The sequence below is a fragment of the Falco naumanni genome, chromosome 15 (assembly GCF_017639655.2).
Source record: "Falco naumanni isolate bFalNau1 chromosome 15, bFalNau1.pat, whole genome shotgun sequence".
Lineage (NCBI taxonomy): Eukaryota > Metazoa > Chordata > Aves > Falconiformes > Falconidae > Falco > Falco naumanni.
The window spans coordinates 12120147-12138360 of NC_054068.1; the positions used below are offsets into that span (position 1 = coordinate 12120147).

At 43.1% G+C, this 18214-nt stretch overlaps 3 protein-coding genes across 8 annotated transcripts in view; 1 reads left to right on the forward strand and 2 right to left on the reverse strand.

Moving 5' to 3' along the window:
• Positions 1 to 663: 663 nt before the first annotated feature.
• On the reverse strand, positions 664 to 6172 carry NUDT19 (nudix hydrolase 19). The gene is made up of 3 exons (XM_040615351.1): positions 5403 to 6172; positions 3089 to 3296; positions 664 to 2009 (listed from the first exon to the last, which is right to left on the reverse strand). The coding sequence occupies exons 1-3, from the start codon at positions 6099 to 6101 to the stop codon at positions 1783 to 1785; spliced, it is 1134 nt and encodes a 377-aa protein (XP_040471285.1). The 5' UTR covers positions 6102 to 6172; the 3' UTR covers positions 664 to 1782.
• The window catches only part of ANKRD27 (ankyrin repeat domain 27), a 60474-nt gene continuing 47075 nt past the window's right edge, over positions 4816 to 18214 (forward strand). For 2 of the 6 annotated variants that reach the window (XR_005831126.1, XM_040615345.1), the window contains exon 1: positions 17747 to 17868. The gene's annotated coding sequence lies outside the window, so the exon portion shown is untranslated. Of the gene's footprint in view, positions 5064 to 6211; positions 6293 to 17746; positions 17970 to 18214 lie in introns of those variants that run through there. The other 4 variants (XM_040615347.1, XM_040615350.1, XM_040615346.1 and 1 more) reach the window with 4 other exon arrangements.
• Positions 12916 to 17070, reverse strand: LOC121097921 (regulator of G protein signaling 9 binding protein). Its single transcript, XM_040615352.1, has one exon. The coding sequence runs from the start codon at positions 16959 to 16961 to the stop codon at positions 16248 to 16250; it is 714 nt and encodes a 237-aa protein (XP_040471286.1). The 5' UTR covers positions 16962 to 17070; the 3' UTR covers positions 12916 to 16247.

Below are 18214 nucleotides of genomic sequence, written 5' to 3' on the forward strand. Positions count from 1 at the left end.
CCTGCAGGAACAGAACAGAGTAGTTCATCATTGTTGCTAAACAACAAGAATCAAATAGGAATAGTTTTGCAAGTGTTTCTCTGTCCCCGTTTCCTGGGCTGACAGAATAACCTTGATTTGCTGCATTACTAGCTACCAGGCTCTACACTGATGGTGAAAAGACCAACCAATACCACATCTTTATCACTACTGTATCTTGTTAAATTTGTTAACTTTTAAAACAGCCTAGCAATACTTGAATGATGTATTTTGCCCGTTATTCATAAATAACTGAATCATTTTGAAGCCAAGATATTTGTTATTGTAGACGCCACAAATATGATATTAAGCGTGCCTTTCCCTCTGGTCTTCCTAGTACTACGGTATCTGTATTAATCTCAAAAAACTAAAAATCATGTAAGACAACCATACACGGTACTTTCTTTGCTTCCTCTACTCTCTGTTTTAATTACCCTTTTGTCTTCATGTTCAGAAGTTAGCCAGAATATTCTAAAAGAGATACTATACTGCATAATATACAGCATACATAATACACCACTTCACATGATCCATGTTTAGCAGAGGTATACAAATTTCAACAAAGTCTGCAAAACCAAGAGCAATCTGAGCATGTTCAGAGAGAAGAGACACTTTTCCAATCAAAATGAATGCTACAAACCGATGTAATGAAAATGTTGCAGAAGGTTTTAATTGAAATACAGAACAAAAGCTGAAACAAAGCTTTCTGAACAACTTTACTGGCTAATCTCAAGTCATCATTCATTCTTCTTCCAGACAAAGAATTTGCACCACTGCTCCATTTGCTTCACTTACTGCACAAAAAAAAGACAAAACCAACCAAACAAATCCAAAACAAAAAAGCAAACAGACATCATTCCCCTGAAGTTCTTAAATCTCAGATATATTTAGTAAAGTAATGGAAAAGCAAAATGTCAGATACTGAAATATAGAAGTGGCTGTTTCCAAGGCAGTACATTGTTCCCTGAAGTCATTGGTATCTTTTTGGAGCTAAACAATTTATTATTTCTTTTTTTAAAAAAACCACTAACAGCTTGAAGATAAAAGTTATCATGAATAAAATGCATGTTGTGAATGCACTCAATCTGATAGATGACTTAGTTTGTCAAAATGATTGCTACCTTTGAAAATTGTGAGGTTTTGAATAATTACCATTAGTAGAAATAATTAAAAATAAACATTCACTTTTTAGATTTAGCAAATAAATCTCTATATACACATATACACTGATTTTCCCAAAGTCAAAGAGGATAGACTGGGAGATGTCAGCAGATAACGGAATGGCAGATTTCATCCATTTCTAGACACACATTACAGCTGTCTAATGGGTAACTTTAGGAAGCATAGCAGAAGAATTCTTCAACACAAAATGTACCTGTTTTGAACATAATACATACTTAAATTCTCAGTGAGAAGAGGACCTGGGTGAGTCAACAGACTGGTTTTGCAGCATATTCTGCAATTAGTATGTAAGTGGAATAAGGTGGTAATGGTTAATTACCATCAAATGACATTTAAGTTAATCAATAATTAAGTTGATGTTTACGTTAAATTTTCAGTGGCCTCTAAACATTTTAACTGGCACAACTTTTTTGTTTCAAAGACACAAAGAATTAGGTACACATAAATCTCAAGCCACACACACAAAATGCTTTGGTAGGACAAAGGAATTTTTTCCTGACTTTTTGGCAACAGTTAGAAAGGATCAAAGCCACTGTGAATATGTATGTAATTAAAAATATTCTAGCTTTAACCAAACAGATGTTACAATCTGCTATTGTAATTTGAGCAATCAGAGTTTATCATCAATGGATTCTTGTGTTTATATTTTGCTTGAATATTAACATAGACAGCAAGATTGTTGATGTTTTTTATTACTATCCTGTGAAATACGCTACCCTCTTTCATGAGATCGTCAACCGTCTTTTCTGTTGACATGATTATTTTCCTTTCTCCTGTATAATCTGGGTCTTCTGGATATAACTCATCTCCTGGGGGTGGAAAAAGAAGTTTTAGTTATACATTGCCTACCTTATTTTTCAGCCTTTTGACTGAGTGACACTAGCAAGTATTTATCACGACATGAAACTCAGCGGAAATGTATTTCACAATACAAAAGTAAATCGCCTCTAAACATCTTCAGATTAAATGGTAAAGCCATAAATTTCTGAAGTATCTGTCAGTGACAATGTAGGGCACATTTGAAGTGTTGATTTCAATGTTCCAATGCTCCTGATAATACTGATATGCTGTAATTGGTCAGAGTTTATATAATAGCTGGAGAATAAGACAAATACTTTTCCAAGTGTATAAGCATACACTACAGAAGAACTAAGAACAGAAACTTATTTTCTTTTGCTTTGGTGAAGAAAACTGTTTTGCCATATAAATGCACGTTACTTTTGTGCAAGAGTGCTAATATACCACAAATACAGAAATTCTAGAGGTCAATTGCGACAAAAAGCAGAAAGCATCATGAAAAGAAAACTAAAGAAGCAGAAAATAATGAATCGTATGCGTAGCTTTTAAAGAGAAGGAAAAAATGTACATGGTTATGAAATGAGAGAGACTGAAGTAGGAGAAAGGGTGGGAAGAAAATGAATTGCTGTATATTTTTTTTTACATCACTGCCCTATCACTGCAGTTGCAAAGACTGGATACTGCAGCTGTGCTTGATCTACTTGTCCTTACAAAGACAGTCAGGTAACCTGAAGTAAATGAGAATTTCTACTGAAAAGGACTAAATAGGAAGAGTTCCAATACATCCTTCAGATTAAAAAAGAAGTTGAAATCCTAGAATTTCTTCATAAGTAACAATACTAATGGCAGCCATATGACACAAAGAGATTATAAGTATAGAAATAACTGTGCTGAGTCAGTAGCTTGTCTCTGACAGCAGCCATTATTAACTGTGTCAAAGGAGGAAGCCAAACAGCTGAAAAAGCATGCAGTAACTTGACTTAAAAGAATATTTTCCTTACAGTTAGAGACTGCTTATGTCATGTGGCTTGAATACATAGCAATTCACAAATTTCTACATATCTAAAAGAACCTTCATCTGTTTTCTTACCTGGCAATAGCTGAATGTAGCCATCTGAGGCAGCTAACATCACAGGCATCCAACGTTCACATCCCTCTAGAGCTCGCTCAGAGCTGAACTTGTGTAACTCGGAGAGTGAAGAGAAGTTGCACAGCCTACACAATTCATAGAATTGAGGTGGAACAAGCCATAGTTCTTGAGATTTAAAACGTTCAATGGCTTCTGGAGGTGATGACCACTGTAAGATGAAAACAAGCCCTGAAATAATAGTTTCATCAGCACATGGAAAGTATCACTCTAACCTTTAACAGCCATTAGCAAGGAAGTCTACAGAAAAAAAGCTTGCGACAGTCCACATTTTCGGAACACAAGAAAAACCATGTATAAACTATACCAAAATACCACACCAAAGAAATTTTTATAAAACTGAAAAACATTAGAAATCCATCAAAATTACTCTTTTTCCTATAAAAATAAGTAAGGTTTTATTTTACACACAGACATGCCAAGTTTGGAAACTGAGACTTGTTTTAGGGGCCTGACTAGAAGTCTACTGAAACCAACAGAAAACCATAAACTCAATGTGAACTCAGTTACCAGAGGTTGCTACTGATGCTTCAAGAATCAGAAGTACCTCTAAACATCTGCTTCCTATACACATTGTTTTCACAGTATGAACACCCAGCTATTTATGCTTAAACATCATGTTCTGCGTATTTAAAACCACTGGTAATCTTCACTTCATCTGACATGGTGCGTTTGAGAATACACATGGGCATAACTGCTAAGATCTACTGCAGATGCTTATTAACAAAATTGTAACAAACATGAACTCTTTCCAAGATAAGATCTCAGGGACTTTTAAATTTCTGTAGCAAGATCTGTTATAAAAAATAAATAAATAGAGACATCAGCAATAACAAAATTGTTAGGCGTCCTGCTTTCAGCTGGCACAGAGTTAATTTTATTAGTAGCTGGTGCAGTGCTGTGTTTTGTATTTGATGTGAGAACAATGTTGACAGCACACTGATGTTTTTAGTCATTGCTGGGTAATGCTTATACTAAATCAAGGACTTTTCGGTTTCTTGGGCCCTGCCAGCAAGAGGGCTGGAGGGGCACAGGACATTGCGAGGGGACACAGCCAGGGCAGGTGACCCAAACTAGCCAAAGAGGTATGCCATGCCATATGATGTCATGCTGAGTATATAAACTGGGGGAAGAAGAAGGAGGGGGACACATTTGGCATTAGTCTTCCCAAGTAACTGTTACACATGATGGAGCCCTGCCTTCCTGGGGATAGCTGAGCACCTGCCTGCCGAGCCGATGGGAGGCAGCAAATGAATTCCTTGATTTGCTTTGCTTACATGTGTGGCTTTTGCTTTATCTATTAAGTTGTTCTTACCTCAACCCTCGAGTTTTACATTCTTTTCTGATCCTCCTCCCCATCTCTCTGGGTGAGGGGGAGTGAGCAAGCGGCTGCATGGTGCTTGGTTGCCAGCTGGGTTTAAACCACAACATTAAGTAAACTTTTACAGAACCATCTGGTTTCTCATCTACTTCTAACTTGATTTCAGACTTCACAGCATTCTAGAAATATGTAAGGACCCCAATGCACCCGAGCCTGAGCTGTCTTTAAGAAGTTTCTTCATGAAGTTTTTAACTTTTACCCTCTCCAATTAAAAAAATGTATCAATATAGCTCCAAAAATTGTTTTCATAATACAGTTTCAACAAGTTTGTACGTCACTTAAAATGAAACAAAACAAAACAAGAAGTGACCGTGAAAGACAAAAATCACTAGCAGCTCTTGCAGCCCTGGAACACGCTGTACGTGGCATCTCTCCAAGCACACTGAACGCGAAGGGTAGAACGACAACACTGTCGATGCTGCACGAATGAATGTATACAAAGTGTTTACTTGTCATCCACCCGCGAAAGACATAGTAATTCAAGGTGGCAATGATCTGACGCGACAGGAGCCTGTGCCTCAGAACTCCGGGCTGCAGGTTTGATTGCGGGGGAGGGAGAAGCGGCGCACGGGGGAGGGAGCGGCACCACGAAGGGGGATGGAAACTCCCCTCCCTGTTCTCGCACCTTAAGGGAGCGTTATGGGGACGGCCAGAGAGCTGGACCTTTGTTCGACTTCTCAGTCTGCACCGGGAGCGGGCTCGGCGGGCTCCCTGAGGCAGGGGCGCTGGAGGGGGGGCTGCGGGGGGCGCCCCCCGCCCTTGCTGCCGCCGGAGCGCTCGTACGGCCGAGCCGTGCCGTGCCCCACGAAGGAGTGTGGTGAAGCCCAGGCGCCTCCTGCCGTGGCAGCCCTGCGGCGCGGCTGGAGGGGCTCTTACCAGGCAGGCTGTCACCTCCTGGTCGTCCTGCGAGGTGTGCGGCGGCCGCTTCTCCAGGCAGCACAGGTAGAACGCCGTGTCATAGCGCCGGCCGCCGCGCCCGGCCCTGCCGACGGGGGTCAGCCAGTTGCTCCACTCCTGCAGCGCCCAAATATTGGGGACGCAGCGCAGGTGCCGGCACAGCTGCAAGAAGCAGGCCGGGTCCCGCTGCACCCGGCGCCGCCACTCGCCCAGCTCCGCGGCCGGGGGCAGGCGCTCGGCTGGCAGCGGGGGTGCAGGCCCGCCGCCCGCCGCCGGCCCGCGCCCCGGCACCAGCAGCAGGATTCCCGCCTCCTCGAAGGTTTCCCTGATAGCGCAGATGCGGAAGGCCACTTCCCCCGGCAGCGGCGAGCCCAGCCGCTCCCGGTCGGTGGCGAAGAGCGGGGCCCGCCTGCTGCCGGGCGGCGGCGGCCTCACGCGGCCCAGCCCGTACCGGGGCGCGGCGGGCAGCAGCGCCAGCCAGTCCGCGGAGAAATCCGCCGCCTCCGCCAGGCCCCCCGGGAAGACGTGGGCGCCGGGCGCGAAGCCGCTGCGGGGGCTCCGCTGCAGCAGCAGCACCTCATAGTCAATGGGGCCGAGCGGGGAGCGCGGCAGCGCCGGCGCGCCCGCCGCCAGCAGCAGCGTGGCCGCTTCCCTCCAGTGCCGCAGCTGCGGGTTCATCGTGAGGGGCGGCGGCGGCCGCTTGCACCGCCGCCTGGGCTCCCGGAGGAGCCACTGCACCGCCGGCAGCGGGGGGCAGGCCGCGGCGGACAGGAGCCCCGCCGCCGGCTGGGGGCCGGGCCCGCCCCGGGGCGCGGTGGGATGGCGGCCTGTCAGTCAGCAGCGCCTCGCTCCCCGCCGGCCGTAAGCCGGTAAGTAGCGTCCTCAAAGGGCAGGAGCTTCAGCCAGCGCAGAGGGTTTACAGGCGTAGGGCGAACGGCTGAGAGAAACGAGGCGATGGCTTTCAGTTTACTTGCAAAGCTGTGGCTTGGAGTGGGTTGCGCTTCCTGAGGTTTCATAGCGCTGACTGTATTTACAAGGTGACAAGGTGTAAACGTTGAGTAGCTACTTTGCACCCCGCAGTCTTCCCCAGTACTGCTGAAAGGGTTGTAGTTAAAGCCCAGGAATCAGCCCAAGGTCAGGAGCTGAGGGCTCGGATTTGTCACTGCTGCTGACCCGCCAGCTGGCCTCGCCGAAATCCCCTTATCTCTATTCCCTATCGAGGCACGTGGATAACAAAAATCATTTGAGGTCTTTTAATTAAACATGTCACGCTCCAGGTTGTTTAAATTTGTTGTAGTAGGCTTCAAAGGGGAGGAGTATGTAGAATTTTAATGCATATTACAGAGCTCTTCTTGTTTGAGGCTTTTAAGTACCTTGTTGCCTGAAAAAAGATACGTTCAGGCAAGGCAGCAACACCTTGAAAAAGTCCTTTGAACAGGTATTTCATTTTAGGACACATTTTATTTTGTTAATCCAACATTTGATTTCGATTCCTCATTCATAGATTATTTTTTTTTTTAATTTGTAAAGAGTTTAAGCAGAACAAAGCTGATTACATGGGTTGAGAAATGTAAGGATGTTGTTTGTATATAACATGGAGAATCCTCCTATTCATAATCCTTCTCTTGCTAGATTCCATTTGGCAAATACCCACATACCTGCCCAGGCCTCTGATAACTTAGCTGTTCTCTTTTATATTTGAGCATGTACTTAATGCCTGTGAGATGTGGCTCACCATAACTGAAATGATGTTTAGAAGCAGTTAAATCAGTGGCTTGCCAGAATATGTCAATTGACAAAACCAAAAATTCAGTCAAGGTCTGCACAGTTCATCCTGATGCTAGGCTGCAGTTGGCAGAAAGTCAGCAGATATACCAAACCGGGCAGCTGCGGTATAGCCAGACAATATACGTCTGCCCTCCCTCTCCTTTCCCTCCTCATGACCAAACATACAAGCAAAATCAGGACATCTTGTAATTCTAGCCTCCTTTTTCATACTATTTTAATCATTATTGTTCATCAGTGATTACTGCCTTAGGCAATGGAAGCATAAGGTCCATTAATATGCCTGTTTCCTAGTAAAAGGCATTTTGAACCTAAAGTCATGATGTTCACATCATATTTGCTCACCTTTTGCACTCTTACTGTAGTTACCTATTTTACTGTGTTAGGTATATGTGTTGTTAGGGATGTGCTTTGCCTAAAAGTTGTTTTACTGGTGAGATATTAATAAACTACTGAAGTTTTTCAAGATTTAATGTCCAGTGAATTTGATGGCTAATCAAAATGATTTAGGGTCCGTTATGTCAGGTCATTTCAGCATAAAGTGCTCGTGTACCAATAATGAACAACATAATTTTCCAATTCGTTGTAATACCAGCACATCCACAAAACTGTTTTACTATGCCAGAAAGGCAATGCCTGGTATTCCTGGGACATTATTTCAGAACATTTTTAGGAAAATCTTATAATAGATAATAGTGCAGATTATATTGTTAAGGTTCCAAATGGAGTGTTTCTACATTTTTTTACCTAGCACAGTCTGAAGTCTCACAAGTGCTAGTATGTAAAGCAGGAATATCCTGAAAAACAATTCCTCTGGTTTCACTGGTATCCATTGGTATTAAATTTAGCAGATCTAATTTCATAGGCATTTTTGCATGGGGAGTGGAAACTGAATGTGTGGTTATCCTATACGCTGCTGTTGGCAACCTCAGACACACACGGAATACCAGGACTGTCGGTAGAGGAACAGCTGTGTGATTATAGCATTGTTCATGACTGTTCTCAGCATCTGAAGCAGTCCTTTGGGACCAGACAGCCAAGCGCAAGTGCAAGTTAAGGCAAACATTATTCTCTACTTCACTTGCTGCATTTTCCACACAGTCCTGGGGTATGTAAGGCGCCTCTTCTCCCTAAGAAGGATGACATTCCTTACCCAATAATTAAATATTACCATTGGTAAATAAAAACATTCATCCTCTTGATGGCACTTTTTAAACTTCCTTTCAGTGTTGTCTTACAAAGAGTAGTTGAATATCCTTTCGTGAAAAAGCTGAAGTCAACTTGTGCAGAATTCCAGGAACACATGAATCTTTAATTGATGCAGTTTATCAGAACTGGAGGTGGACGGAGGTTCTAAGGATGAACAATCAGAAACTGAGTGTTTCTGACACTCAGATACTCAATGAGTATAGATCAAGGGTGCAAAGGGATGTTCTACCCCCTTCCAATTTCCTACTAAGAAGGGCAAAAAGCTAAGCACTGTGAGTGTATCTGATTCCCCAAAGTTATAGCTAACTTGCTGGAGATAGCTCAAATTAATATAGAAAATGTCTTATAGCCAAACTAGGTATAAGGTTATCTATAAAGCATGTTTAATCTCCAGTTTACATGATTTCTTTCTTCAATATATTCTGCTAAAATGCAGAGCTCATCTCGGTTGTATAGTATTATGAATGATTCCAGAAGGAATGGAAAATGTGAGAAAACCTGTTACTCAGGACTGGCAATCCTAAACCAAGCATACTAGTTTATTCCATTACTGTAGCATAAGCATTCCAGCAGAAGGGCTTTCCACACTGAGCTGGGCTCTGACATTATGCTTCAGGGGCCAGTATGTAGGCTGGAAATACAAGGAGACATTACTTGAGAGAAAAGTCTCCCCATAGGAAGAATTAGCTAGAGGTACGTACGACACCCAGAAAGATGTAAGAGAGAAGGCTGGAGAGTTAGAGGTCCCCTCCAGTTTAAATGATTTTTTAAAAAAAACCCAAAACATTTTTGCTAAAAAATTTAAGAATTTGACTGCCTTTCATGCTGCTTGTGTGCCAGAACATACAATTGTTAACTTCATGGACCCCAAACACTTTTCATATTCCAGGTTGTTTTCAAAAACAGATTGTTGTATTGAAACATAAACCCTTCTGAAGCGATGCAAAACTTATGTCAAATGAAACACTGTAAGATTATTGCACTGATAATCATTTTTTGTGGGATCATATTTCAGCAATGTGGAAATCACTTCAACATTTTTCTCTCCTCTTCAGTTATTGCTAATGAGGAAAAAAACCCATGCGTTTGTTTAAAGAAAAAAGATTCAGGTCACTAGATGCATAGAAATGATTGTAAAATTAGATTTCTGGGGTTTCTTTTGTGTATGATTAGAATATTTAGCAACAGAATTAGTTCATTCCTTTTTGTCGCATCATTGCATAAATTATTATGCACATACAGATAAGTGCAGATCACATCACTGTAATAATTTCAGATGAAAAATAAAGTCCACTGTTATTTCACAATTTAATTGGGCTTACATGCTGCCCTGTGAGTTGGAGATGATTATACTAAGTTAAATCTTGGTTTAATTTATATGCATCTGGTAGAATCTTTGTCCTCATGCAGATGTGGTGTCTACGATATTGAACCAATTGTTACAACCTCAAGTATCAAAAAATTAAGATTTCACCGAGCATGTCAACTACATTTTAAACTGGCTAATTTCAAAATGACATTCTAAAGCTTTTAGATTGTTTAGCTTGTGTAATATCAATGAATAGGCAGACTTAATGAGTAATGAAAAAAGTAAATAGATTAGTCACGATAGATTTTGAAGTGTTGTGTCCAAAATGTGAATAAATGTCAAATCTAGGAAATGTAGGTTTATGATTATAGCACCATTATATAGATTGACTAAAAAGAAAAAATATAGCTACCTTCATACAAAACAATATTCCAACAAATCAAACCAGATCAGAAAACTAGGTTACAGATACTGTTAACTGGAAATGTTCTACTTCCAACAGATGCATAATGGATTACATGTTTTATGCATACTGGAAGTATGGTTCTAATTCTGCAGTTTTTAATTACATGAATAGTCTTCACACATGTAATTTCTCACTAAACTGAGTAGTGATGGCTTATATGAGTAATGATTCAGACTATTCCCTCTAGGACCTGGAATTCAAATGTGTATTTATATATAAAGTTACACATGCAATTAGCATATTAGATTAAGTTGCTAAGGGAGTATCATGTTTGGTGTGTCTGGTATTCCTCAGTCATTTTATATGGCATAAATAGTTAAATATTTTCTTCTGTCTTCTTTTCTAATTTTCAGCTTTCTTGCTTATTTTTCTCCCAAGGTTTATACTGTTTACACATAGATTCTTCCAGATCATGGAAAGGAATTTCATTGGAATTTTTAGATTATTTTTTTCCTCTCAGGATAATTATACATGGCTGTATGACCTGATGTTTACTATTCTTTCAAAAACCCTATGTTTTTTGAAGTCATGTTTTAGGCTGTGTAATTCCTTAATGCTGTGACACATCAGTGACGAGTTTGACTGTATATGTTCTTTGAACATTCGTGTGCAAGACAGACCTGAGTGATCATAGACTTCAGTGATTATTTTAATGCATAGTGGGAAATGACCAAAATAACAGACCACACATTTATACTATGATAGTGACTTCAATTTCTGTGCACTTGAAATAGAACTAGAATTTAGAGAATTTGTTAGTTTGTTTAATTTGGTGGAGATGTTACTAGTAAGTATCTGATAAATAATGTCATGCAGTACAGTGTAAATAAAAGAAAACACAGTTCAATCAAAATAAAACAAAAAACCCCACCTGACACTGTGGAGGCTCAAGGAGTCGGTTCCTGACACTTAGGAAAACCGCAGTAGATATTGTGACAACATTACTGGAACTGAGCAATAATGATAATTGCTTTTGCTAACTAGCCTCTGTGGGTGACAGATTCTCAGAGATGCTGTCGTTTTATTTGGATTTGCCTACATGGCTTCTAGTCACATCGCTTCCAGCACGAAATGCTTGTGCTTGGCTGTATGAGAAGGTGCTGGTTAAATGCCGTGTGACTTCTCACCTTTCCGCAGGTTTAATCAGTGGTAGCTGATTAAGCTGCATTTCTAACTGCATCACAATCCTGCAGCAGCAAGCTGTCAGGATGGATGACAGAATCCAGCCTTCCGGGACTACCTTCTTCTAACAGAAAGTCCTTTGTGGTGTGAAACAGAGGAAAGGGTTGTCTTTTGTAGAACTGGTATCAACATGTAGCAAATCAAAATATTTTTACTCTTACTCTGTACTGAGTTAATCAGAGAATGGGTGGTCAGTTCCACTCAGGGATATTTTGTATTGTTTGTCCCACTGAATATAAGATACTGCTGCATTATAGAGAAGCTATAGTTTAACGTTGTGATGCTGTTACATTTAACAAAAAGCATGCTTTGCTAATGTAAGATGAAGACATATTTACTACATACCTCCATCTCCTTCCTTTTCTTGCCTTTTCCTCAACACGTGCAGGTAATTTTATATGAAAGAGATTCATCTCTAGTCTCACTGTATGCTTACCATAGCAAATGCTGCTCACATGTCGACTACTATTTTGTCTGGATCTCTTCCTGCATTAAAAGTGTTACATAATCGTATTGAGAGAAAGCACTTAGAGATCTGTAATCCACTGGTCTTACTGAATGACTTTTTACATAATGAAAATCTGTGAAGGCTAAATATGTTGCCTAGGAGTTCCATTAGCACTTAAAATAAGGTGTTTGTGGAAAATGCACATAAACAACACAAACCTTACGAGAGAAGGAAAAGCAAGCCCATAACCAATCCTTTCAGACCGCAAACAGTAAGCATGTTTAATTTTTCATCTGAAAGCAAATGACATGTCATTTAGTCAGTTTTTAAGTAACTGCATTTGTGTAAAAATATTTTCATCTTTACATGAAAAAATTTGAAACAAATTTTATTTCATATTCATAATGCTGAAGTTTCATGCTATTTTCTTTGCAACTTAAAGAGAACCACCTTAATTATCATTCTGTGTTCATTTTGCATGTGTTCAAACAGCGTAGGGGGTTTCCAGACTGGAATTCCTGGAATAAATCTGCAAATTGCCGCATTTAATAGACTTGGTTCTGATAGTCTGATACAACTGTTGATCGTTGTTGCTATCAATACCACAGGACCAAATTTCACACTGAGGTTAGTTGTGTTATATCATATAACATTGTTGCATGTATCTTTTGCTAAAGTAAATGCAAGCATTGCTGGCTGAAAGGGGGCAGAGTTTGGAACCTGACACAGTGAGAGGTTCTAATACATTAGTCTCGTCTAACACGTTCTGCAGTTTTCAGTTGCCCAAGCTGAACACCAGTACTGAAGGCAGTGTTGCCCCTGTGATCCTGAATGTCATTGTAGCCATTTCCCAAGGCAGAGATTCATTGACTTCTCAGACTGCTGGTTTCCTTGCAGTATAAATCAAGATATATCACTATATTCAACTTTGGGAGCTTGAGAAGGGTGCCTTTGTGTAACTAAAACTGTAATAAGAGGACTTAGCACTTTTATTCCTGTGGTTGAAACGGGAACCTTTTGTTTAGAAGAGCTTACTGACAAGTTATATTATTACAGTTTTTGGTTTTTTTAGTAACTGCTGCAAGCCAGCCAGTAAGTTAAAAGAATGGACTTTATTTTAAGTTAAATAGTGACAGTAACGAGTTTGAATTATTCAAAGTAGTGTAGAAAATACCACCCACACACAGGCAAAACCAGTATAATTCAAGTCAGGAATAATATCTTAGTATACAGCAAATATAATGTGTGTATCCTGTGAATAAATAAAAAAGTAGTAGAACAACATTGAAATTAGGCAATGACCGTCATCTTTTGTACTGAAAACACAGTAACAGTCTCATTCACTGATCAGCGCGAGAGTATTTGTATTTTCATCATACTATTTAAATATAGAGCATCTTGAAGTTTGACTTCCCATTTTTCACTTACAAAAATAGCATTTCCAGTTGTATTCTAGCAGGGAAAAAAAATGAAGATTGCAAATCCACAACATCTGTTTATTTCTTAATCTAAAAGAAGCATCTGTACTTTTGGGCAATGGTGGTTTCATCTTGTTTTGATTTTGTGCGCTGTTGTGCCTGAACTCTATCACACTGAACATACATTTGGTATCAAGTGTAGGAGATTAATGGCAAGAACATTATCCATTTAGACGGTGCCAATCCTTTGTTAGAGTTCTACTTTATCAATTTCAGATAGCCTAAATATAAGATGATACAGATTTTTAGAAACAAACTAATGATGAATAAACCTGCAGCCAGCATTGTCTTAAGATAATGAAAATACATTATTTTTCCAAGGTCAAATCCTTTAAAAACTATTTGTGTGCATATTCATAATGAAGCAAGACTTACATAATTATAGGATACTTACAGGAATTATTTGAGCCCTGTACCCAAAAATCCAAATTCCAAAAAATGCGATGGACTGAAAATTTACAGTTTACCAACTCACCGAGGCTTGCTTTTGAAGATGAGATTGCCCATTGTTAAAAATTCTTCTACACAACTGTGGATAAACAGTATACCCACTTCAGGATATGAGGATACAAGATAATAAATGCTTTAGGTGTTACCAGTTACTTATCCACCAGAAACTAGATTTGCCTTACTTGGGTTTTCAGAACATGTGGTTTACATGATCTGATTTCAAACGGAACACAGAGTTTTCAAGAAGCACAGAAAAGAGTCCCAACTCCTTATTTACCTTCCTGTAAACTAAGTAAAAGGAGAGTGCAATGAGTGAAAATACCCACAAATCCTTAGTGACTAGTGGTGGAAATCCAAGTATGTACATTCTCCTGTAGCTTTTGATGTATTTTCCATAAGTATATTTACTCAATATGGATGAGAAGGAGATCTTCTCATTTAAATCAACACACAGCAATGACGCCTTGTCTAGACATACTGAAACAGTAGCACCAATAAATACCAGCTTGACTTTTGTTAGAATGCTGCTGGGGGTCTCTAAGAACCTAGATTAACTAGGTATGAAACATATCCTATGGAACGAGTGAAATACAATAGAAAGGAATGTAGAGTTGTCTCATAAAACTGTGAATTCCTATGAGAATGGAGCTAGTCTGGATCAACGTGCAGAACTGACATTATCCTGCAATGTAATGATAGTCTAGAGCCTGTAATTCAGGCCTCCACTTAACTATTTTTCCTCACCTATATTATTTTTTTCCTCACCTACAAGTGACCAGATTCAAATTTGCCACATACTTTTTCTCCCCAAATCCAGTTCTCTTAAATTTTAAAGAATAAACTCTTTGCTGCAGTTTTCTGACGGTGTTTAGTTCTTAACTAAAAAATATTAGCTGTTTACGAGTGTTGTCAACATAACTTTATTTAACAAGCATGAAGACTATAGTAACCTCACAAAACATGTCTGTTACTTTTTGCTAATGTGCCCATAACAATCAATGCAGCAGAATAATAACTTCTTAAAAACCCAGTATCGCAGGCTCTTTATATTTGCCTGTGGAGTGCCTCGTACACCTATGGCACTATGAAGTATGTACCAAGCATTCTCGAATGGATAGCATGTGTTCACAGTAACAGAAGACACTTCTGTAGGTTACATAATAAATACTATAAAACATAGGTCCTTTCACAAAACATTATAGAGCTTCTCTGCAAAGTTAGTGTCTGTCCCCCCAGTCTTACATTTAAACATTGACAGTTTTATTAGGGAAGCACGTGAAAAGTTTTATGGTGCTCTTGGATTTACTCTCCAAAATTGCACTGTATCAAATTGGATCAATCCTACAGGCTTCCCGTTTCCCAAATGATTGATCAGACATGAATGAGATATGAAACTCAGACACAGTTTTAACTTTGGATTTCTGCAAAGAATTCAGGAGATTGCAGAAATGAGACTGTGCACATACAGGCATCAGTCCCTGCCTATCAACATGAGAGGGCATCTCTTTGGATTATTAGAAAGGTCTGCTTTAATTCAACATCATTTTTGTTCGCTAAAATTATTTTCAAAAATTACTGCTTCCGCAGTGGGTAGACTCGTTGCTCCTATTTTCATAGTTAATTATGAAGTGCAAACTGCTTGTACAGAAAGAAAAATTGGAGCCAGTGGCAAGAATCAGCCTTTCTATAGGGGAAGACAAAGTCGTGGTAAACGTGGATGAGAACCATGAGGCTTGCTAATGTTTTTCTGAATATGCAAATCTCCCTTTTTTCTCTCTGGATTTGGAAAGCGATTAGTCATTTGCGTATGCGTGCCAATCCACGCAACCGGGTTCTGTACAATCCACTCTAAATCAGCAAACAGTATTTGGTATCAAACATTGCTTGTTCTGTTTTCTCCATCCTCCTCCAGACCTCCCCCCTCCCCAACCATTAACTTATTGAAAACAGAGGTTGTTTACATTCTTTTATGGGGGTTTTCATCCTTCCCCTTCTCCTCCACTGAGATAGTATTTTCTGTATTTGATGGGGAAAGGAAAAAAAAAAGTATTCTATTCACTTTGTTGGACAAAGCACCTGTGTTAGCCTCCAAATCTGTTACTCTCAAATACTGTGAACAGTGACCAGCAGCAAACCCCAGATCTTATTCAAGAACACAAAATACAGGCTTCTGAGAATAGTGATCTATTAATAGCAGACAAATCCCTGCTGTAGCCAGCAGTTAATACCCTGATACTCCACAGTTAACCATTACAAGTCCAGCAAATGAAGACATCCTATTCTGCAGCCCTATTTGCATCTCTTTTCTTCAAAAAGCAAGAATAAACAAATTGTGCATTTTAGGAAATCAAGAGGCAAAAGTTCTGCTTTGTTTTTTCAAGTGCTAGGTTTAAATTCTCAACTCATCCAAGTGACCCGTTTTGAAATTAGAGGTGAGGCGCAAAACACTCCAAAGACAGACTGGAGGGGGGTCGCTCTTGTCAGAGCCTGCACCACCCTAAGAGAGTTTTACTACGCACACAGCCAGGACAATAGCGATAATGAGCACAGCGGAGAAAATAATCCCAGCTAGAACCTTGCTGATATCACAGAAGGATTTATTTTCCTCCACAGAGATCATGCCGATGGAAGAAGCGCCTACGCTGATGGTGGATTTTAGTTCAGCCCCCGGGTCTTGCTTAGCCTCCACTGTCCACTGGGGGACATTGACCTTCATTTCCATCTCGTACATCATCTCTCCTACCTGGTTGATTTCGTTCTCGAGGTCTTTCAAATCCACCACATCTATATTGTGCTCAGCCTCGTATTTCATGTTCTGGACGCTCATGGCCCTGGCGGCCACGCCAGAGGTTCCCCCGCTCATGCCCGTCTGGATCAGGTGCTTTTTGGGGACGTTTAGCGGGAACTCGTGGCCCAGCTCCAGGGCTCTCCTCATGTCGATCTCCAGGATCTCTAGGCACGTGGAGAAAATCACCCATAGCCTCTCGAACTCGGCTTTATCTTCCTTACTCACGGTTTTGTCCTTCAGGACCGTAGTGAGCTTGTTCCTGTTGGCCACCGCCAGCTCCTGGGCTTTCTGCCGGGTTTTCTTGAGCTCCTCCCGCAGGTTCTGGGAGTCCGAGGTGCCGCCGATGGTCAGCACCATGTGCCGGTAGCAGGCGGTCACCTTGTTGAGCGCGTCCAGCAGCGCTTTGCACTCCTCCTTCACCATGGTCCCGCCGGCGGCAAGGGGCTGCGGCCCCGCCGCTGTGCCCCGCTGCCGGTCAGCCCCGCCGCCGGTCCGCTCCGCCGCCGCTGTGCCCCGCTGCCGGTCAGCCCCGCCGCCGGTCCGCTCCGCCGCCGCTGTGCCCCCGCTGCCGGTCAGCCCCGCCGCCGGTCCGCTCCGCCGCCGCTGTGCCCCGCTGCCGGTCAGCCCCGCCGCCGATCCGCTCCGCCGCCGGTCAGCCCCGCCGCCGATCCGCCCGTCACCCGGTGCCGGGACCCGAGAGCTTGCCAGAGCCAGGCGCTACCGGCACACATGCCAAGGGGTAGCTTCGGGTCCCGCAGCACTCAGCGCCCTCTTACCCGCTTCGCGTCCCCGCCGGCGGCTCAGGCGGCGCCTGTAGGATCCCGGGCGGGCTGCGGGGAGCCCTGGGGGACAGCTAGCATCGCCCCTCGCCTGTTACTGCCACCGCGCAGGAGAACCGGGGCGGCTCATCCCGCACCGCGCCGCACGGCAGCCAGGCGCTCCCTGCGATCGGGCGCCGCTTTATGAGAAGAGGCAAACGCCGAGGAGGGAGAAGAAAAAACAATAGGCGGAGGAGAAAGCGCTGGAGAAGGTGAACCGGGAGGCTGGCTGCCCCGGGAGGCGACTGTCCCCGAAGCCCGGCTGTCCCCGGCCACCGCCGCTCGCCTTTAACTCGTCCCAGCTGGGCGCCCGCGCAGTCACATGGCGCCGCGCAGGGAGCGCCCGCGGCCTCCCGGGCGCGGCCCGGCCCGGCCCTATAAGCCCTCGCAGGCTCCGCCTCCGCAGGCCCCGACCCCGCGGCGGCTGCCTGGCTCCTCACTCGCTCCCCGCCGGCGCCCGGTCATTGGCTTCGTGCGGCGCCGCCGCCGCGCCGGGCCCGCCCTGGATCCCGGTAGGGCTTGGCTGTAGGCGCGGAGCGGTTGGGGGGAAGGTGGGCCGCCGGCGGCTGGTTGCGGCCGGGGAGGAAGGGCGACGATGTTGTCGGTTGTCGGTGTAAGTAGCGCTCCCGCCTCGGGCGCCCCCGGGCCGCCGCTGGGCGGGAGGACGGCCTCCCGTGGCGCCGAGGGGAGTGCGCGGTGGCGGGGCCGGCTCCGCGGGCCGGTGCCGCCGGGGTGGTCCCGCCGCTGCCTTCCCGCTCCTTCTTGACGGGGAGGGGGGGGCAGGGCGGGAGCGGCTCGGCCCGGTCCGCGGCCTGGCCACCGTGCGGCGGACGGGGGCTCCGCCGGGGCCTGCTCCCG

Excerpts from the sequence above, each read along its gene's own strand:
- NUDT19 (XM_040615351.1), bottom strand. The coding sequence starts at position 6,101 with ATGAACCCGCAGCTGCGGCACTGGAGGGAAGCGGCCACGCTGCTGCTG. Across the intron at positions 3,297-5,402 it reads AGGAGGTGACAGCCTGCCTG|TGGTCATCACCTCCAGAAGC; the intron begins GTAAGAGCCCCT and ends TTCATCTTACAG. Across the intron at positions 2,010-3,088 it reads CTACATTCAGCTATTGCCAG|GAGATGAGTTATATCCAGAA; the intron begins GTAAGAAAACAG and ends TTCCACCCCCAG.
- LOC121097921 (XM_040615352.1), bottom strand. The coding sequence starts at position 16,961 with ATGGTGAAGGAGGAGTGCAAAGCGCTGCTGGACGCGCTCAACAAGGTG.